Source organism: Gymnoscopelus microlampas (genome assembly GCF_963454915.1).
Source record: "Gymnoscopelus microlampas genome assembly, chromosome: 20".
Lineage (NCBI taxonomy): Eukaryota > Metazoa > Chordata > Actinopteri > Myctophiformes > Myctophidae > Gymnoscopelus > Gymnoscopelus microlampas.
In genome coordinates, this window is record NC_139957.1 from 43,967,137 (window position 1) to 43,990,270 (window position 23,134).

Below are 23,134 nucleotides of genomic sequence, written 5' to 3' on the forward strand. Positions count from 1 at the left end.
TGAATGTGATATCTGTGATTTATGTGAATAAATTCCAATGAGAGCAACCAGTCTGCAAACAACTAAACCATTCTGTGTGTGTCTTTCTACTGTTAAACAGGATTTTATTATCTGAATGTTTGTCCTGGCCACCTGGGACCTGCAACACATACATTAACATCTTCAGTCCTATTTGAACTTTGGCTATTTGAAAATAGCTAAAGTTATTATTTGGCCTATTTGAAAATAGCAGATCTAGAAGCTCACAACGATGCGACGCGTTGTGACGCGTTGTGAGCCTGTAGATCTGCTATTTTCAAAATATTTTAAATCCTTTTATACATATGATACCTTGATACTGTATGGGACATTCTGCATAATGACTACTTTTAATGTTGGTACTTTAAGTATATTGTGATGCCATTACTCTTGTACTTTTTTTACTCAAGTAAATCTTGATTACTGGACTTCTACTAGTAATGGACTGTATCTACATTGCAGTATTGATATTTTTACATAAGTAAATAAAAAAAAACATTACTCTATCCACCAATGACTACATCCTCCTTTCTTTTTTCGAAGGCAGAAACTTAGTGTTTATTCCCCATTCAGAACATGCCTCAGTGTTCTGAATGGGATTTAAAGTCCCGATAAATCATGTGCAAGAGATTAGGAAATGATATGAAAGGAGGGATAAGGCCACTCACCCCCCCCCCCCCCCCCCCCCCATCTGTAATCCATGTTTGAACAATTTAATATTTATTTTAACAGCAGAACGATAATCCATATATGTGTGTGTGTATAGGTATAAGGGGAAACGTGCGCGGTATGACGGCGATCAGGCATTATGCACACAGATTAGTAATGATGTGAAAGCCAGATAATACCGACAGATCCCCCCCTCGCACGCATCTGCGTGTTTGCTAATTCTCCCCCCGCCGCCCCGCCCCCTATCCGTAAATATTGAGTTCAAATAACAATCAGGCTCCGTGGAGGAAGATATGTGATCTGTGTAATCCTGAAGATAACGTCAAAACGTCAAGGTAGGCCGGCGGAGCGGAGCGCTGACGGAGTGCCAAGGGCGACCATGATACGGGCTCAACGGACTCAACGAGCTGCGCCGCGGCTTTGACTTTGGCTTTGATGCTTGAAAGTATCTAAGTACATGTACTCAAGTACTGTACTTAAGTACAATTTTGAGGTATCTGCATGTACTTTACTTGAGCATTTCCAATTTCCAATACTTTTACTTCAACTCCACTACATCTCAGAGGCAAATATTGGAATTTTACTCCATTGCTATTATTTGACCACTTTAGTTACGAGTTAGTTTGTAGATTTAGCTTAAAAAACATACGCACAACTTCAGCCCTTAAACCTTTTGAAAATAGCTGATCTGGTGGTGGGGTTGGCGAAAGGGCCTACTCTGTGCGGAGTTTGCATGTTCTCCCCGTGTCTCTCAGGGTAGTTGATACCCTCACAAAAACATGTAGTAATCCTGGTCACTAAACTCCTCCCTCATGACAGCCGGGGCGCCTGATGGAGGGGAAGGGAACTGGTTGGAATAACGTGTTCCTTCCACGCGTTACGTCCTACCGGGGAAACTCCCCCCTGTCAGGTGACAAGTCAGTTGGCTCTCATGCATTGAAGGAGGCATGAGCTTGGCCCTGGCTGGTGAGGGGAGTGTAGTGCCCAGGATCACTTAGAAAAAATTGGCACCGGGTGAAAAAAATAAGGGTTACAAAAATCGTGGGATAAAAATTATAATTAAAAAAAAAAAAATAGCTGATCTACAAGCTCGTAGATTGAGCTTGTAGATCTGCTATTTTCAAAGGATTTTTGTACATTCTATATAACATGTGAAATGGGACATTCTGCATACTACTTTTGTTACTTTAAGTACATTTTTATGCCAATACTTTTTTTTACTTTTTGTGAATTCCTTGACTTTTAACTTGTAACATAGTATTGCTATATTGCAGTATTGATAATTTTACTTAAGTAAAACATTTGAGTACTTTTTTTCCACCACTGCGATGTGTCATTCACTGTGTCTCTCCCACTGTTCCCAGACATCTCTGATAAATACAGACTGTTCAAAACCACGCTAAACCTGTGTCTTGGAAAGGCTGTCCAAGTTGCACAGTCAAGCAGGGACGTGCAGAGAATGTTAAAAAGGCGGGGGATGACATTTCTAAAAGGGCACTCTTTCATTTTCATTCATTTCTAGCCAGATGTGGAACAACATTCAGCATGTTACTCTACAGCAGTGGGACACAAACATGCCCTGATCGTGGGGTAGATGAACACATTTAGGCAATTTGCAAGAGCCACAACCCCAAAAACTCCATGATCGATCAACACTCAATTTGCAGATGGTGAAATTACACTGGACTGACAGAGAGAGAGAGAGAGAGAGAGAGAGAGAGAGAGAGAGAGAGAGAGAGAGAGAGAGAGAGAGAGAGAGAGAGAGAGAGAGAGAGAGAGAGAGAGAGAGAGAGAAGGGAGAAAGGGAGAGATTGAGGCCCCTATTTGACAAGTGTTTCCTTCCCCAGTCAAGCACCCAGCAGGGTACAGCTAAAAGGCCTGGCACCACTACCTGATGATGGCCAAATGATGGCCGAAACGTTGTGTCGTGGATCCATGTGCATGTTTTAATTAATAAATAAGTGCACTGATGGAGCAAATGGCTGTGTGCGGTCCCCCTTATTCTCTACAGTAAATGTACTTGAACCTGGCATCAGCACTGGGAAGGATGTGCGCAACACTACAGCATTTTTAACCACTATACCACCAGTCTCTGTTTACTACGTATGCCCACAAGGATGAAGCATGCCAATGTCAACACTGTTGACTGTAATATTATATTCCAAACGCCAACAGACAAGATGTTAACACAGCCTACACGGCTCATAGAAGACGTCAACAAGGCTTCCTGTGTATTGTGTTGTGATGAATGGATGAACTGCTGACTGAGTTCAACTTGAGAAGCAAGGACATTTTCTTGTCTGACGGTTTTAAAATAACTCTCGTAAATCTATCTATAAATGTGCCAGCCTGGCTCCAGCTCCCTGAATCGCCATAGCCTCGCATTTAGGGTTCTGTAGAGCCTTGGTTCTCAAAGTGGGGTCCGGGGACCCTCAAGGGTCCTTGAGGGAGTTCCAGGGGGTCCCCAGCTAAATGATAGATAGTTAGGAACCAAAATTTGGTTCCATTTGTACACTCTCAGAGTTAAATTAACACTGATTTTACAATATAAATTGGGGTCCCAGAGATAGAGATGCCATTAAATGGGGATCCGTAGCCTAATGCATGTCAAACTGGGGAATAAAATGGCTGAGAATTACCGCTAGAGCCGTACAAATCTTCTCTTAATGGGGGTCCTTGGCATATATTTTCAAATGGGGGTACGCAGGCTAATAAGTGTGCATTTGGGGGTCCTTGACACGTAATAGTTTGAGAAGCACTGCTGTAGAGGACTGTAGAAAGGCGTTTTTTTTTTTCTTGGTTGAAAATCTAACCGGACCTTGTTTACATGGCTGTTGGCATGACGATGTCAACGCTAACCAGGCCTTTCACAGTCTGTTTGAAGTGGAGAGACTGATGTTGACACACTTAATGTATATCAACAACAAGGCATCCTGCCCTGTAGTGATGTGCGGGTCGGGTTTTTTCAAGACCCGCCCCGCCCCGCCACGGAACCCAACCCGCCTCAACCCGCCCCGCGAACCCATTTATAAATCTATGGCTCAACCCGCCCCGCGATAAAAAAAAAAAAGAATCGGTAAAATCATGAAGGAAAATAATCTTCAAGTATACACCCCAAGTGTATTCAAACTGTTTTGTTGTTATTATTCTTATTAGGAATAAAGACAAAACAAGAGCATGTGATTTATTTATTTTTTCGTGTGAGAGTGGCTGACCCGCTCACCCGCAGCCCGCATAATTGCCTCTGAAATCCTGACTCGATCCACCCGCGCCGCGTAGTGATTGGAAACTGTTAGGATTTAGAAGACATTTGTAGAATCTCCAGAAGCAAAGATATGAGTTACATGAGTTTACATGAGTTTAAAAAAAAATAGCACATCTACAAGCTCATAGCGCAGCACTCGGTGCCCGCGCTATGAGCTTGTAGATCTGCTATCTTTTTTAAACATCGTAACAATGTGTAAATATTTATAAGCAAATATTTGTAACTCATATCTGCTATTTTCTGAATAGCCAAAGAAATCTTAAAATGACAGAGATGCTTTCCTGCAGGCCTTAATGGATTAAAGTGTATAAGGATACTTTGGAAGAGGTTTTCTCGGCTGAGTAGTTTACCTCGCCCCGTGATGCTGAACTCCAGATATTGGCCAGATGTCTCGCTACGCTGCTCAGACGATTAGAAATTGATATTGATATTCCTAAAAACCACTCTCTCTCCTCTCGGTCCTCATTGACTTACATTGCACAGGGACAACTTCAGGTCTCAAAGTCACTCATTTGTTTTAGCACATGAACGAACACAAACAAAGCAGATTGGAAGCAGATGTATGAGTCAATGTTTTGGAACATCGGTGTTTAATCAGCCGAGCAACGGAGCAAGAAATCGAGCCAATATTTGTCGTTTTTACATCACGGCGAGGTAAACGACACGACCCAAACCTCTACCGATGTGTGACATTGTGCTTTTAAGTTCGACTGTTCTTGTCTGACAGTTTTAAATCAGTGGTCTCAAACATTTTCATGTCAAGGAGCCCCAGCCCAAACCGATATGTACTATTTGGCCACAGAACCCCATCTAAAAAAACACATATCTATGAGCTCACAACTCGTCGCATTGTGACACAGCTTGTACATCAGGTATTTTTGAATAGCTGATTGCATGAAATAGAGTTAAACTGGTTCTCAAACTGATGCTACATTTGAGAAACACTGTTTTCTAATGTGTTCCCACTGGAAACAAACCCAAACTCATTCAACAATAGCGTCCTCGGAGCCGACAACACCACGTAAAGTTAGTAACATTATAACTTGTTCTTCCATTATAGAAACAGATGGGCTTATAACCAAAGCCATCCATGTTCCTTGGGAGAAATGTTGTTAGTGGGAATGAAAACATAGGCGCACCACAGGAAGAGAAAGGACCAAACGGGCCAACGTACTGTTATCAACATTCCATTAGGAGGTTCCCCCCAGAGTCAAATTCAAAGGAAAAAAAACAGCAGAGGGGCGTTGTTTTTTCTTCCTTCTTTTTTGTTTACGATGGGTTCCTTCCCAGTTAAGTGGTTTTCTGTTCCTACCTGTAGACCAGAGAGTCGTCCTGGCTGCCGTTGTACTGGATCTGGAACATGCGTATCCCCGGGATGTTCCTCTGGAAGTTGAACTTGATGAGCGCCGTGGAGGAGGTGGCCTCGGCGATGACCACGCGCTTCTCGGCCCCGCCCTTCACGTCGCCCGTCACGTTGCTGCCGTTAGCCCCGCCCCCGCGCGTGGAGGTGGAGATGTCCGACGAGCCCGGGTCTGGCTCCTGTGGGACGGAAATTAGTATTATTATTATTATTATTATTAGTAGTAATCATAGCGATTATTAGTACATCGCTGTTGTCGGGCAGAAACCTTTTATCTGTATTCTAACTTTTGGTATTTTTTCGGAAATTAATGTCACACCAAATGTCACAACAAAGCATCAAAGCATCAAGCGTGAAATCTACAGATCTACAAGCTCGAAACGCATCGCTTTGCGCCTAGTTTTGAGCTTGTAGATCTGCTATGTTTGCTATTTTTTAATTTGAATCCTGAAAAGTAAAAGTTTGATATATGAGGTTTCCACCCAACAGCAACATTAAACCATAGACCACAGAAGTCCTGACGTCACTCGTTCATCCCCTGGTTCGTAAAGTAATGTCTCTATGGAGAATAACATTGGGTCATCTTTAGAATCGTCTCATATAAGAATTGTGGTCCAAAAATAAACAAACTGTCTCGGCATAATTGTCAGGGAGGAGGTTCTGTATCGTTTATGATAGTCAGTCACTTATATTTGATACAGTCTGTTTCTGGCGAAAATGTAACTAATTTGGCAGAAGTAACATTATCGTTTTCTCACCGTCAGTTGATGCTTCATATCCATAAGAGTCAAACCGCCGGGATCACTTCTTTATTTTTGGAACACAGTTCTTATTAAACACGTCTATGGGGATTCAGAATGGGGGTGGAAAACCGCGAACCAGGTAGACAAACCTAGGATGTGTAAATTACGTCAGACTTCGGTGGTCTATTAAGACCACTTTAACCATTAACTTATACCTTGGCTATTCAAAAATAGCAGATCTACAAGCATTATTTTTTTTTAAATCATGAAAATATTTGCAAATCTGTGATGATGATATGTATTTGGCCACGGACCCCCATCTCAAAATATGTTGTTCCAGGGACCCCCCAGAAGCAAAGATTTGAGTTAAAAATGTTCGCTTTAAAAATATATATATTTCAAAGATTTGCACACATTTTCACGATTTTTCAAAAATAGCAGATCTACAAGCTCATAGCGCGGCACCGAGTGCCGCGCTATGAGCTTGTAGATCTGCTATTTTTGAATAGCCCAAAGTGTAAAATAATGCTGTCTTAGCTCAAATCTAAAAATGACACAGTTCCAGGTCTTAATGGGTTAATTGGTTAAAAAAAAAAATAATAACACTAAAACTAATAAAGACTAACTAAAGGAGGTTTGTTTTTCAGAGTACATTTAGAAGGATCCCATAGCAATAGGAATGTGTGTGACCTGGATGCTGTTGGTGTTGTTGGAGATGTGAGGCAGCTTGATGATGAGGAGGTCCACGGTCTGGTGGGCTTCCCCTGCAGGGTTGGAGGAGATGCAGGTGAAGGAGCCCGTGTCCTTCACCGTGCTGATGAGGATGTCCAGCGTCCCGTTGCCGTACACCAGCGTCCGGGACGAGTTGGACACCAGCTTGCCCTCCGGGGAGATCCAGTGGATGGCCGGCTCGGGGTCGCCTCTCGCCTTGCACCTGTTGTGGAAGGAGGGGATGGGGGACAGGAGAGAATTGATTGGCTGTAACCAGTGAGGCTATAGACTTGGCGAGAGAAAAAGCAACCGGGTCAACAAAAAACACGCCCCAATGAAGCAAATAACATGCACATGCACATGCACACGCACACACACACACACACACACACACACACACACACACACACACACACACACACACACACACACACACACACACACACACAATTAACACAAGGACTTGACACTCTCACGTATCTATGATTATAGAACAATTTGAATCAAATTCGTTGAGAATTAGGAGAGAGGGAGAACTCTGAATGTTGCTGAATGCCGTTGTGCGCCCGGCCGGCCGGTCTCTCGACATTGCAGGCACGCTCTACCAAACACATTTGGCTAATCGGGTGGTTTTTCTATATTTAATATATGTTTTAAAGATATTTTTGGGGCTTTTCTGCCTTTATTTTGAGAGGAAAGTAGACTGACAGGAAATGGAAGAGGTGAAAGATGGAGCGGTGACACACAGCAAAGGCCGCGGGGAACGGGAGTCGAACCCGCGACACGCTGTAAGACTGGATTACCAGACATGTGGTATGCGCCTGGACCGCTAGGCCAGTGGACGCTTCCTAATCGGGTGGTTTTATAATCCTCAATGCTCTTTCCATAACGTGTGTGGGCAATTTTAGGGAAAGCGCAACAACACGCCCACGGGCACACCTCCATGCGCAAATAACAGAGTCGGCATAATGAATAAGCGGGTATAGCGGCCGTAAGATACCGTTTAGGGACTGTGTCAGCTCCCTTACGTGTAATTCACAGGTAGCGGGTAGTGCCAACGGGTAAGGCACCGGAAGATACAGGGCCCTTAGTGTTAAGTAAGTGGTTCAGTGTGGAGACAGAGCTGAGCTGTGTGTCAGTCATGCTGTCAGAAGAACATCCACCGCATCACTTTCACTCTGACTGACTCTGACTCTGACACAATTCAACCTTACAGTGTCACAGCGGCCGTACGCTATCGTTAGATAGATGTCTTATCTAATGTCTGTCTGGGGGGCCCGGCTGAGTGGTTGAGGGCCGACCCGACACTTTCGAGCAGAAACCTCTTATCTCCTCATTCTAATAAATCAACGCCCTACTCGATCATACTACAGTGCAGTTGTGTAAAGTAACTAAGTACATGTTCTCAAGTACTGTTTTAAGTACAATTTTGAGTTTTTTTTTTTTTTTTTACCTTACTGGAGTACTTCCAATGTGATGTACTTTTACTTCTACTCCACTACACCTCAGAGGAAGATATTATACTTTTACTCCACTACAATTTATTTGAAAACTTTAGTTACTTTGTAGATATAAATGACTATATTATAAAACACACATTAACCACTTAAGCCATATTTTATACACAGGCTATTGGAAAATAGCAGATCTACAAGCTCACAACGCGTCGCGATGCGACACGTTGTGAGCTTGTAGATCTGCTATTTTCAAAGTTGTTTTAGCACTTTTACTTCTGGTACTTTAAGCATAATATTGATACCAATACTTGTGTACTTTTCAAGTAACATTTTAAACACAGGCCTTTTACTTGTCAGAGTATTGTTATATTGTGGTATTGCTACTCGTTACTTAAAGGAGTAGTTCACCCAAATAATTACTTATAATGACTCATAGAGTGTGTAAATGATAGAAAATAATCATTTTTTGGGTGAACTACTTCTTTAAGCAAAATATCTGAGTACTTCTTCCACCACTGCTACAGCGTCCCACACAAGTAGCAGATCTACAAGCTCGAAACGTGGCACGAAGCGTCACGTTTCGAGCTTGTAGATCTGCTACTTTAGATATTTCTTTATTTGAATGCTGAAAAGCTTTGGACAAATTATGAGGTTTCCACTCGACAGAGACGACATTCTGTCTGTGTGACAGACTAGCTGTAAGAAGAATCAAATCTCAAAGCACTGCTTGTGCCCATTAACACTGAAAAGATGACAGATACAGTAATTGTCTCCAGGCCTGCAGTCACAAAACCATTTAATCCAGCATTTAGGAACAAAAGAACAGACATTTCTTCAGTCATAATATTGATCAGTCTAACGCTGATTAAAGCTTTGACAGTGTAATTAACGTACAGTACTGTGTTTCTCTGTAAATGCTGGATCAGGCATGTTTGTACTGTGAAGACTGCCGTTTAGCTGTCGTTTAGTGTGTGTGTTTAATTTTTTTAATGTTTAATAGAAACACATCTGTGTCATTTTAAGATTTATTTGGCTATTCAAAAAAGAGCAGATCTACAAGCTCATAGCGCGGCACCGAGTGCCGCGCTATGAGCTTGTAGATCTACTATTTTTTTGTTTTTAAATGTGTGCAAATCTCTGAACAAAAAAATCTTCTGGGGGGGTCCCTGGAACAACACATTTTGAGATGGGGGTCCGTGTTCAAATACATAGCATTTTGGGGGGTCCTTGACATGAAAACATTTGAGAACCACTGATATTACAACGTAAGTTTTTTCAAAAGCATGTTAGGATTTAAAGGAGACATTTGTAGACATTTGTGTTGAGGTCAGCCTCTCCCGTTCATATTTCTAGATTCTAAGAATAAGATTGTTCATGAGGGTCAATTATAAAACATGGCAGGAAGGCTTTGCTTTGTCAATGTGACTCATTTCCTCACAGTGCTCTGGTCCTCTGGGCCAGAATACAACACTACACTAATACATAGAACATACAGAACAAACCAAGGGGAGAGGAGAGGAGAGGAAAGGAGAGGGGGTCCATCAAGAAAATAAATGATTGATAGTTAGGAACCAAATGGACCCTTACGCGTCTGTAACTCTGAGAGTGTACAAATGGAACCAAAAGGACCCGCTACGGTCCTTTTGGTTCCATATTCACTGACGAAAACTAAATACAAACTAAATAAAAAACTAAGCTATGATGACTGAAACTAAGACTAAATATACTGACACTTTTGTCAAACTAAAATGTAAGTAAGGGATCTAGTGGAGAAGAGATCCAGTAGAACTAAAAGACAAGTCATTTTATGTTTGGTTGCGCTCGGGTGTTGCGCTCTGAAAATACACAACTCACAACTCGCTGCGATACGTTGTGAGCTTGTAGATCGGCTATTTTCAGCATGCAACTAAGTGTAAAATCAGGCATTATACGAGACGCCATCAAGGCACCGCAAAAATACATTTTTTGACGACAAAATCAACTGTAGATTTAGTTGACTAAAACTAGACTAAGACATTTCAGTTTAGACTAAAATGTAATTAAAACTAAATAAAATGTTATTCAAAAGACTATGACTAAAACTAAATCAAACTTTGCTGTCAAAATCAAGTGTACAAATGGAACCAAATGGACCCTAACGGGTCCATTTGGTTCCATTTGTACACTCTCAGAGTTACACACCCATAAGGGTCCATTTCTACACTCTCAGAGTTACAGACCCATAAGGGTCCATTTGGTTCCTAACTATCCATAATTTAGCTGGGGACCACCTGGAACCCCCTCAAGTACCCATGGGGGTCCCCGGACCCCACTTTGAGAACCAATGGACTAGCGACCACTTTGTAGAAGCTAAGTGGGATCCTAATAAAGAATAAAGGGGGTCCTTGAAATTAAAAAAAAGTTTGACAACCTCTGGAACAAAGAGAACACTCACTTCAGGGCGACTCTCTGTCCCTCCAGGACCCTCATCTCGTGGGAGTATCTGGTGATGAGGGGGGGCTCGCACAGGAACTCCTCCTCGGGGATGGACCAGAAGTATCGCCCGGACAGCGGCTGAGGGGAGGCGCACGTCTCCAGGTCGTCCTCGCGGCTCAGCCGCCGCAGCCACAGCAGCTCACAGTTACAGTGCAGAGGGTTACCGCCGAACGACAGCGCGAAGGACGTGGGCGTCATCACTCCTGACGTAGCCAGGACCTACAGGGAGGAACACACCACCATTAAGACCATTAAGACCGGGAACGCATCTGTGTCACGTTTTGATTTGAGCTAAAAAAAGCATTATTTTACACGTTGGCTATTCAAAAATAGCAGATATACAAGCTCATAGCGCGGCACCGAGTGCCGCGCTATGAGCTTGTAGATCTGCTATTTTTTGAAAAATCGTGAAAATGTGTGCAAATCTTTGAATATATATTGTTTTCAAGCAAACATTCTTTACTCAAATCTTTGCTTCTGGGGGGTCCCTGGAACAAAATATATTAGATAGGGGTCCGTGGTCAAATACATATCATTTTGGGGGTCCTTGACATAAAAAAAGTTTGAGAACCACTGATATAGAAACATACGTTTTTTTTTTTCTTCAGAATACTGTTAGGAATTAGAAGACATTTGTAGAATCGGCTTCAGGTCTTAACGGGTTATTATGGTTGAAACGTTTAACTATGGTTAAACCTGGTTATTATGGTTAAAAACGTTTAACTCTACGGTTAAACCTGGTTATTATGGTTAAAAACGTTTAACTCTACGGTTAAACCTGGTTATTATGGTTAAAAACGTTTAACTCTATGGTTAAACCTGGTTATTATGGTTAAAAACGTTTAACTCTATGGTTAAACCTGGTTATTATGGTTAAAAACGTTTAACTCTATGGTTAAACCTGGTTATTATGGTTAAAAACGTTTAACTCTATGGTTAAACCTGGTTATTATGGTTGAAACGTTTAACTCTATGGTTAAATCTGGTTATTATGGTTGAAACGTTTAACTCTATGGTTAAACCGAGGGGCTAGCATCCGACTTGTAAATTGAGGCTATACAGTAGGAAGTGTGACAGGCAGTTGGTGGGAAAAGTACTCAAATGTTTTACTTAAGTAAAAGTATCAATACTGCAATGTAGAAGTAGTACTCTGTTACAAGTAATAAAAGTCCGGAATTCAAAATTTACTTGAGTAAAAGTACAAAAGTATTGGTATCAAAATGGACAGTACTTAAAGTAGCAAAAGTAAAAGTACTAAAATGTTTGAAAATAGCAGATCTACAAGCTCACAACGCGTCGCATCGCGGCATGTTGTGAGCTTGTAGATCTGCTGTTTTCAAATAGCCTATTTATAAAATAGGGCTAAAGTGGTTAATGTATGTTTTACAATGTCATCATAATGTATACCTGCAAAGTAACTAGTATCTAAAGTTTTCAAATAATTGTAGTGGAGTAAAAGTACAATATTTGCCTCTGAGATGTAGTGGAGTAGAAGTAAAAGTATGGACAATTGTTAATACTCCAGTAAAGTAAAATTGTACTTAATTACAGTACTTAATGGCCTGTAGTCTCGCTGTTTCACCCCTGCTGGTTCCAGAAGCAATTAGGCTCTATTGAAGCGGAAGTTTTTTTTTGGACGAACTTTACGCTTGATTTTATTACCTTAATAAACATTGTCATTGTACTGTCCTCAATATAAGTTGCTAGATCTCTTGACTGTCAGATAAACTCCTCCTTGACATTAAGACTCAGTACTCTGAAGACAGTTGTTCCATGTCCACAGATTTGATAACGTACAAGGAAGAGTTTATCTGACTGTCAAGATCTCTAGCCACTTGAGGACAGTACAGTGACACCACGATGCTATCAAAAGGCGTATGATGTAGGTAGATGCAGCTGGATTCTCACAGACAAAGTACAAAGCCTCTCTGTGCTTCTCTAGATGCAACCATGTGCCAAACTGAGTCTACTTCCTGGTTACGGGTGATCACATGACATGCTACTGGTCACATGACTACTGGTACATTCTGTTCTTAAAGTGACCACACCCAATTAATAAACATATGGAATTGCTTTAAACAGAACACACTTAAAAAATATGAACTTGCGACCTCCTGGAATCCCTTCAAGGACCACTGGTGGTCCCCGGACCACTGGTTGAGAACCACTGCTATATAGGTATAAAGAAGCTAAAATGTTTGTGTACCATCATATCTGAAAGCATGCATACAGTTAAAATTAAATGACATTTTAACCTACAATTTACACTACTTAAGCAAGTACAATTATCTAAAACTAAAATAAAATCAATCAAAGAAACAAATAACAATAATTCAAAACTATAGTACCTATAATAACATCAAATTGATTTGATTGATGGGTTATTTAACTGGCTGACTAAATATGTCGGTTGGCTAAATGTCACCGATGTGTGGCCAACATCCAACAGACCTTTATGGTGGACATTGTTGAAGGTAACATGCAACCATAACACAATTAAGAAATAAGTGAATAAAATAAGTGGTCAATGACACTCCTTTAACCCTTTAAGGCCGGGAAGTGAACGCATGTGTGTCATTTTAAGATTTCTTTGGCTATTCAAAAATAGCAGATATACAAGCTCATAGCGCGGCACCGAGTGCCGTTTGAAAACCATTGATAATATAGCAACATTAAGTAGAAAAAAAATAAATAAAAAACTTTAGGAAGACATTTGTTAAATCCCTAGAAGCAAACATTTGATTTAAAACTTTCGCTTTAGAACAGTATATATATATATATATTCAAACTAAAGATTTGCACACATTTTCACGAGTTTTCAAAAAAATAGCCCAAGGACATCTAAAAAAGACACAGATTCTTTCCCGGTCTTAATGGGCTAAAGACAGCTGGAGACAGACGGTGTACCTGTGCTCGTTGGAACAGAGGGTCGGGCGGCAGCTTCTGCAGTTTGTTGGACGTGACGTCCAGACGGTTGAGCTTCTGCAGGAGAGAGAAGGTTCCTTCTGGGATGTAGTCCAGCATGTTGTGGTCCAGACTCAGCGTGTGGAGGCTGGTCATTCTCTGTGAGCAGGAGACAACGAATATGCATGAATATAAACTTCATTTATTTTGTTTGAAATCCAATGTTCTTGTTCAGAGAGGGAAGGGAGACGTGGCGTCAACCCAATCGCAAACAAAATATTTTCAGATGGGGGTCCGCGGCCAAATACATATACTAAGTTTGGGGGTCCTTGACATGAAAAAGGTTTTAAGCACCACTGAAACATACAATAAAAGGAAGAAGGAAAAGTATTGAAAATGGGAAATACTCCAGTAGTAAGAATTCCTCAAAAGTGTACTTAAAGTGTACAAAAGTGTACAGAAAGTACAGAAAGTACAGAACTTGAGTAAATGTACTTAGTTACTTTACACCACTGGGAATGTGTTATAATTACTTCAACATCGTACATATACTTGATATAGAAATGATTGAGTTGACATGGTCTGTATCCGTAAATCGTCTGTCAGGCGGAAACCACATACTTTCACTTAACTAAATAAATAGCAGATCTACAAGATCACAACGCGTCACACAGTTATTTTTTCTACTTTTGTGTGACACTGTAGTTTAACGAAGTAGGACATTGATTTACGGGGGGAAATATTTCTGAAAAGTTGATATATGATACAGGGTTGATATACAACTTATTTTTTGGTCAGAAATGTCAACATATCTTGTGGAAACGTTCAATGCCGATGTTTTCCTCTGGTGGCTTATAGGTGAGATCAGCACTTTAATCTTTGATCAAACCTCACCTGGAAGGAGTATACATTATAGAATGCAGGTTATTGAAGCTCTGGCCTTTGCCCCTCACTTCCTTTCCTTGCCTAAAGGCAGACCTGACCCTGCAGAGAAGTCTGGCCTGGACTGAAACTCTTGGGAATAAACTGAGCACACACACACACCCACACCCACACACACACACACACACACACACACACACACACACACACAGCTTCTTTTGTATGGAAGACTTCGCCAGTTGAAAATATATGAAATAAAGACACGGAAATGTATTTCAGAAAATGCATTAAATGAATTACAAATGCATACATGTCCATGTATTTTCATAAGCATTACCAATCGTAGGGTACATATAGCCTACTAGGCATGGTTGATAAAATGCATGTGAAGGCCTACCTTCGGGGGCAGCTTTTGATATAGTCTCTACTCCCTCTAGCGTACACTAGTGGCTTTATCTCGGGTCACACGCACCACACAGGAGGCGTCAAGGGGAAAACGGTCAGAATTACTGGCTAAACACTGCTGCCAACACAGTCATCACTCAAATTACTGTACTTCACACTTCATCTGAGCTGCTGCTACTGCAGTAGTTTGAGTGGGCAGTGGTGGCAACTAAGGACACAATAGATTATCTATACAAGCTGAAAATGTGACGCGTAGATCTGCTATTTTCAAATGCTTGTTTATGTATTTATGAGAATACGCTTTATTGTTTCTTTTACTGACAACCCAAATCACCACCACACTACACAGCAGTAGGTTCACTGAACTCAACACAGCACAGCACAGCCGTCACACGTTCAAATTAGTTTAGACTGTCTTCAACTGAGCTGCCACAGTGTGGGGTCGGGGAAAAAAAGCCTGTTTTCAAACAATCGCCCCCGCGACAGCTCCATGGAGCTCCTCTAAACTGGAACAATGACAGTGAGATTAAGTAAGTGAAGTCGGCAGCTGACCCTGGGATGAGGTCAGGATATTACTCATAGCTTTTCCACTTTAAAGACGAGGAAAATGTGTTCACTCACATTTTGACGCAGATAAAACACAGCACCAATAGGAGCTAATCTGCTCTGACAACTGAGGCTGCCTTGTCTTGATATGTCTCCTTTGTGCCTCGTCCAGAAGCCATTGACCACAGTTTATTATCTATTGAGTACTCGCTCGATGCCGTGGCCAGATATTATTGTAGTTAGAAATTACTTAATTCCCAATCTTATTTTTTCCCCTTTCATTTCGAGGACACACAATTTTATATGCATTACACAGGCTCCCATTTGATAAGATTTCTCATCCCTTGGGCCTCAATCTATAAGAACATTATTGTCGTTGGTCTGATAAGCTTCTGTCATTTGGTCCAGAATTCCTATCGTTGGTGTTGGGCAGAAACCTTGTATCTCCCATATTGCGACTTTGTTTCGTAAATTAATGCCCTACGGCAGGGGTCTTCAACGTTTTCAGGCCAAGGACCCCTTGGCTGAGAGCGAGATAAAGCAGGGAACCCCATTATATATTGTATAAAATATTTATTTTTTCATAGATTTCATAGGCAGCTTCATAGACTTGTTTCACAGCTCTATCATGTTGGATTCATGTTGATGTGTATTTCCAGACATGTAACCATGTACTTAAACAATACTTAGTAAACCTGACCTTTCACTCTGTACTTAGTCTGCTCTTTTTCCCCCTATACCAAACCACTTTGCCAAAAATAGCAGATCTACCAGCGCACAACGCCTCGCAGCGCGAGGCGTTGTGTGCTTGTAGATCTGCTATTTTTGGCTAAAGTTCTCCTCAGAATAGGGATGTTTGGGTGAAGTGGTTAATGTAAAAATCACACACAGATTTGGCGGACCCCCTGTAGTAACTCTGAGGACCCCCTAGGGGTCCCGGACCCCCTGTTGAAGACCTCTGCCCTACGGCATCATACAAGACTGCCGCACAGAAGTAGTGAGAATAGCAGATGCAGTGCAGTTTGTGTCAGTTGTAAGAAGTGGCCTCCAGGGGGGAAAATAAGTTGGGGACCACCGCTATAATGCATTCAGGAGTAAAACTATCATCAAACCAAAACATGGTATTTTGTTAGCGTATTTGCAGGGGATTCACTTTGTTGTTTATCCAACAGCAAAGCGTGGACCAAATGTAACATGGTGAAATGTAGTGTTGCAGAACGAGCATGATTCCAGATTTCTGGTCATTCAGTGCAGTGGTTTTCAAACCTTTTCATGTCAAGGACCCCCAAAATGACATGTATTTGGCTGTGGACACCCATCTCTAACATATTTTGTGCCAGGGACCGCCAGAGGCAAAGATTTGAGTTAAACATTTAAAACAATCAAAAACACATGATAAAAGATTTACACACAATATCAAGATTTTTTTTTAAAAATTGAAGATACAGTATACAAGCTCATAGCGCGTTATGAGCTTGTAGATCTGCTAGTATAACACATTTTGCTGGGAACCCCCTAGTACCGCCCCAAGGACCTCCCCGGACCCCACTTTTAGAGAACCAATTAGTGATTGCTGATTGTGTTGCATGGTGTACCTAGGTTGTCAGCACTCTGAAACTGGAAGAACCTGAATAGAATTTGGTCAGAAAATTGGACAATCAACATTGTGACAAAAAGAGAGCTGAGCCAGAAAGCAAAGCTCTCACCTACTCTCTCCCAGTGGTGTAAAGTAACTAAGTACATTCACTCAAGTACTGTACTTAAGTACCCTTTTGAGGATTCTTTGCTTTACTGGAGCATTTCCCATTTTACTTCTACTCCACTACATCTCAGAGGCAAATGTCGTACTTTTACTCCACTACAATTATTTGAAAACTTTAGTTACTTTGTAGATGTTGATCATTAAAACAAAACATACATTAACCACTTCAACCCTATACAATGTAGGCCATTTGAAAATAGCCAATCTACAAGCTCACAATGTGTCACGATGCGACACATTGTGAGCTTGTAGATCTGCTATTTTCTAAAGATTTGTATACGTTTTGAACTTGAACGTGAAATCGGACATTCGGCACAATGAGTACTTTTACTTTTGGTACTTTAAGTATATTTTGATGCCAATACATTTGTACTTTTCCTCAAGTACATTTTGAATGCCCGACTTTTATACTTAAATACTTTTTTCCACTACTGGCTCTCATCTACTCTCTCCGGCTTTACACCTGTGGTCATAAAATGTGGTTCACGACCAAAGGAACGAGACCACAGATAGAAGCAGGCTGGAAATGGCTTTTTCTCAGGAGGGAGGCCAGCGTCTGCCTGAGAAGAGAGGAGGTGAGAAAGCCAGTAATCTGTGAGAGAGACTTGGAGAAGAGCTGCTGCTCCTTTGTGTAGAAAAGGGAAGGAAGGAGCCCGCTGAGGTGGTTAGGAGACTTAGTAAGGGATGCCTCCTGGGCGTCTCCCCAGGGAGGTTCTCCAGGCGCTTCTCCAACTGGGAGGAGGAGGAGGAGGAGGAGGAGGAGTGTATGGGGGGCAGACTGAAGACCAGGTAGGGGGGATTATATCGTTGCTGTCGGACAGAAACCTCTTATCTCCATAGTTTAACTTTTTTTACATAACTTAATGCCCTACTTTATCATACTACACAAAAGTTGCAGATCGACAAGCTCAAAATGCGTCGCTTTCAAGCTTGTAGTTGTAGATCTACCACTTTTGATGCTTTTTTAATTACAATCCTGAAAAGTAACAGTTTGACATATGAGGTTTCCATCCGACAGAGGCGATATCTCCATGCTGGCATTGGAACACCTCGGTATCACCCAGTCAGAGTTCAATACCACGGACAGGGAAAGGGAAGTCTGGGTTCCCCAGCTGGAACTGCTTAGCCTTTGGCGAAGAGATCTGGTGAAGATCAGGGGGCCCCAATGGTCAGAGCCTTTGCATGAATTGTCGCTGTTTTTAACTTTGCATTTCTTGAACTCAAATGACAAAGGGCTTTGTCATTATGTCACAGAGCCCCAAATGTCCTATTCTGAGAATTGGTATCTTTAAAATCTAGTTGAGATGCAGGTTATGTTTGCGTTCTGCGTAGCGGCTATATGCATGTGCACTGTAGATCCTCTAGCAGTTGAAAACAGTTATTGTGGGGTTGACTGCAAGTCAGTGTATCCGCCAATGGAAGTACTGTGCAACTCGGGTCCGTTTATACTAAGGGTCTAAGTGGTTAACTGACCTGGATGGTCCTCCCATGGGGGATGGAGTCCTCCGGGTTGTTGTAACTCAGGTCTATGTTACTAAGTCTAGAGTAGAGGGTTTAAGTGGTTGTTAACTCGAGCGTCATTCTGACCTGAATGGCCTCCCGGGGTATGGAGTCCAGCTTGTTGTAACTCAGACCCTCTCTATACTTAGTAAATTGGACCCAAGTGGTTAACTGACATGGATGGTCATCCCTCCCAGGGGATGGAGTCCTCCAGGTTGTTGTAGCTCAGGTCCAATTTACTAATGGCCCGTAGACACTGCAAGACATTTGCTCTGATTATGCTGTCAGGGACCTTTTTTGTGATAATAGTGCTCGGCGATGCCCTCCTGAGTGTTTTAGATATCTAGCAGGTTTGATATTTGGCTCTGTTGCCAAACGGGGTTGCAACCGCACCCCGAGAAGGTCCGTGCTACAGCCAATGAGAGCACAGGACTGCTGTGCAAGTTCTCGTGAACAGACAGACGTTGGTGATGCCATAATACAATATAATGGAATGGAATATAGATTGGAATAAAAAACAAAATGTCTCGGGTCTGGATCGCATCTTGGTGAAATCTTGCAGTGTGTGATCCCTTGTCGGCGATCAATCATGTATAGTGTGAAAACCACAACGATATATGACAGCCGATTTCAAGAAAGAGACTTGTGTAATGTGAAATACATAACAATCTGATGACTCCCCGACCACTTTAAAAGTCCTACAGTGTGTACCTGCCATTAGTTTAGAGAAGTGGTTCTCAAACTTTTTCATGTCAAGGACCCCCAAATTGACACTTAATAGCCCGCGGACCCCCATTTGAAAAGATATGCCAGGGACCCCCCATAAAAGATGATTTTTACGGCTCTAGCAGTGATTCTCAACCATTTTAATTTAGAGGACCCCCAGTTTGACATGCATTAGTCTACAGACCCCCATTTAATGGCATTTATATCTCTGGTACCCCAATTTATATTGCAAAATCAATGTTAATTTAACTCTGAGAGTGTACAAATGGAACCAAATGGACCCATTTGGTTCCATTTGTACACTCTCAGAGTTACAGACCCATAAGGGTCCATTTGGTGCCTAATCTATCATTTAGCTGGGGACCCCCTGGAACTCCCTCAAGGACCCCTGGGGGTCCCCGGACCCCACTTTGAGAACCAATGGTTTAGAGGGTCTAAGTGGCTGAACTGACCTGGATGGCCTCCCAGGGGATGGAGTCCAGGTTGTTGTAGCTCAGGTCCAGCTCCTCCAGGGCCAGCAGGTCGTTGAAGGCCCCCATGTGGATCAGAACCAGCTGGTTGTTGTTCAGGATGAGGTGGTGCAGCTTGGACATGCCGCTGAACGTGTCGTTGGCTATCCTCGTTAACCGATTACTGGAGGAGAGAGAGAGAGAGAGAGAGAGAGAGAGAGAGAGAGAGAGAGAGAGAGATTCTCAGTCATAGATATAGAAACCTAGATACCTTATTGATCGCTGCAGATTAACCCATTGAGACCTGGAACTGTCTCATTTTTAGATTTGAGCTAAAAAGCATTATTTTACACTTTGGGCTATTCAAAAATAGCGGATCTACGAGCTCATAGCGCGGCACTCGCTATGAGCTTGTAGATCTGCTATTTTTTTTAAATCGTGAAAATGTGTGCTAATCTTTGAATATGTATATTTTTAAAGCGAACATTTTTTAACTCAAATCGTTGCTTCTGGGGGTCCCTGGAACAACATATTTTGATGGGGGGCCGCGGCCAAATACATATAATTTCAGGTCTCAATGTGTTAAAACAAAACATCTACTTTGAAAAGACTGCAATAATTGACCATCATTGAGGTTATATGTTTTCCTTTTTACAAAAACACAGTTTTTGTTTGACAGTCTGTGTTCAATGTTTTAATGGCACTAAAACATAACACATATAACACTCCAAGACAGTAGAAAACAAGTATAACACCAAAGTCGCAGAGCATTATAATATATTAATAAGTAAATAAATAAATAAACAAACAAATATATAAAAAAGTGTAAAGTGTAATAATAATGAATTATAAAAATCCCTGGAAGATAGCTATTTTGCACGACTTTTGCCTTGTTGACACTCTGTAATCTACAGTTTGGCGATGTGGTGAAGCCTCAATTTGTAAAATTGAGACACAACTAATGACAATGACATAACATGATGCTCACAAACGTCTGTTTGTACAGCCATGGTACAGCCCCAAGCTGCACACCAACTGACCACGTCTCTGAGGCCCTGTTTAAGACTGACCATTAGAACTGACCATGTCTCTGAGGCCCTGTTTGGACTGACCATTAGAACTGACCATGTCTCTGAGGCCCTGTTTGGACTGACCATTAGAACTGACCACGTCTCTGAGGCCCTGTTTGGACTGACCATTAGAACTGACCACGTCTCTGAGGCCCTGTTTGGACTGACCATTAGAACTGACCACGTCTCTGAGGCCCTGTTTGGACTGACCATTAGAACTGACCACGTCTCTGAGGCCCTGTTTGGACTGACCATTAGAACTGACCACGTCTCTGAGGCCCTGTTTGGACTGACCATTAGAACTGACCACGTCTCTGAGGCCCTGTTTGGACTGACCATTAGAACTGACCACGTCTCTGAGGCCCTGTTTGGACTGCAGTAAAATCCCATTTATTTCACAAATCCGAGTGTGGAGTTTGGCAGGTTCCAACTAACTAACAGTGGTGGAAAATGTACTCAAATGTTTTACTTAAGTAAAAGTATCAATATACTGCACTGTAGAAGTACTCTGTTACAAGTAAAAGTCCGGAATTCCAAATTTACTTGAGTAAAAGTGCAGAAGTATTGGCATCAAAATGTACTTGAATTACCAAAAGTAAAAGTACAAAAATGTTTGAAAATAGCCGATCTACAAGCTCACAACGCGTCGCAAAGCGACGCGTTGTGAGCTTGTAGATCTGCTATTTTCAAATGGCCTATGTATAAAATAGGGCTAAAGCGGTTAATGTATGTTTCGTAATATCATATTTTATATCTGAAAAGTAACTAAAGTTTTCAAATAAATGTAGTGGCGTAAAAGTACAATATTTGCCTGTGAGATGTAGTGGAGTAGAAGTAAAAGTATTGGAAATTGGAAATAAAGTACAAATACCTCAAAATTGTACTTAGTTACTTTCCACCACTGCCAAGAACTGACACTCACAGTTACAGTAGATTTCTACTGTAAACCACATTTTATTACTACACAATGTACTAGATAGACGTACAGTGATCCATTTGTCTCGTTGCCAATAAGCGTAAACACTATCTCTCACTCACATTGACAGTAGAGCCAACAACCACTGTGCTGTATTGTTCTATATCTACACATCTACAAAGAGAGAGAGCTAAACAATCATTTATTCATACAGAAAACACTCCTACGTTTACATAAGTTCGGGACAATGACAATCACAGAAAACATTTACCTCCACAAATAAGTTTAGAGCAAAAGCATCTACTGTACAAACATGATCTCCAAGTCATTTACAGAAAGTAGTATGCCTTTATGAATAAATGAAGCATTTATAAAAGATACTGCCATGGGAAAATGAGCCCAGTCATGTACCGTGGTTGACAGTCATGACAGTGGTTCTCAAAGTGCGATCCAGGGACCCTCAGGGTTATTTGAAGGGGTCCCCAAATGGACCATTACAGGTCTGTAACCCTTGGGAGTGTACACATGGAACCAAATGGACCCGTTCGGGTCTATTTGGTTACATTTGTACACTCACAGTGTTATGGGAGTCCTTGAGATAAGAAAAAGTACAGCTGAGGTACCTCAAGCAGAAGTTTACTGAATGTGCATGGCCGTGCCCATAGGGTTCAACCAGGAGCTCATTCACATGCTCAGGCGTGTGTGTGTTGATCTGTTTTGAACTGGCTGTGAAAACTGCCAAAGGCAAGGCAGCAGCTCTATATCCTCTCCGGAAACTGAGAGGTTTCTATGCTATATCAAACACACCCTGACCCGACCATGGTCTATACACTGAGGTGTACATTTAACATGGTTCTCCTGGTACGGGAAACTCTCAGTTAGAGAAAGGAACAGTGTTGCCAGATTCTGTGAGAGAAACAAGCGACCAGGTCTAGAAAAACCAGCCCAAAAGAAGCAACTATGGGCCAACATGAGCACTTTAACATAATCAGCTATTTGAAAATAGCAGATCTACAAGCTCACAACGCGTCGCATCGCGACGCGTTGTGAGCTTGTAGATCGGCTATTTTCAAATAAAAATCTTACGGGCAAATTATAATATGCAGATCTGGCGTCCCTGGATATAGGAACAAGCTCACCCAGGTAGTCAACCAGACTAGTGAGATCATTGGAGACAAACACATGCAAACTTCAGAAAATGTAATGCAAACCGCTCCATTTTGAGCTTGTAGATCTGCTACTTTTGGCTTTTTTACAGTCCAACAGTTTTAGACAG

The 23,134-nt window shown here is 41.7% G+C and overlaps 1 protein-coding gene across 1 annotated transcript in view; it reads right to left on the reverse strand.

Annotated features, from left to right (window-relative positions):
- LOC311036154 (leucine-rich repeat and fibronectin type-III domain-containing protein 5-like) overlaps positions 1-23,134 on the reverse strand; it is a gene marked incomplete at both ends in the record, with an annotated part of 82,122 nt that overhangs the window by 53,335 nt on the left and 5,653 nt on the right. The window contains 5 exons of the mRNA XM_084044681.1: positions 5,265-5,491; positions 6,746-6,989; positions 10,658-10,917; positions 13,606-13,761; positions 19,876-20,056. Of these exons, the coding sequence (XP_083900807.1) occupies positions 5,265-5,491; positions 6,746-6,989; positions 10,658-10,917; positions 13,606-13,761; positions 19,876-20,056 (1,068 nt within the window). The remainder of the gene's footprint in view (positions 1-5,264; positions 5,492-6,745; positions 6,990-10,657; positions 10,918-13,605; positions 13,762-19,875; positions 20,057-23,134) is intronic.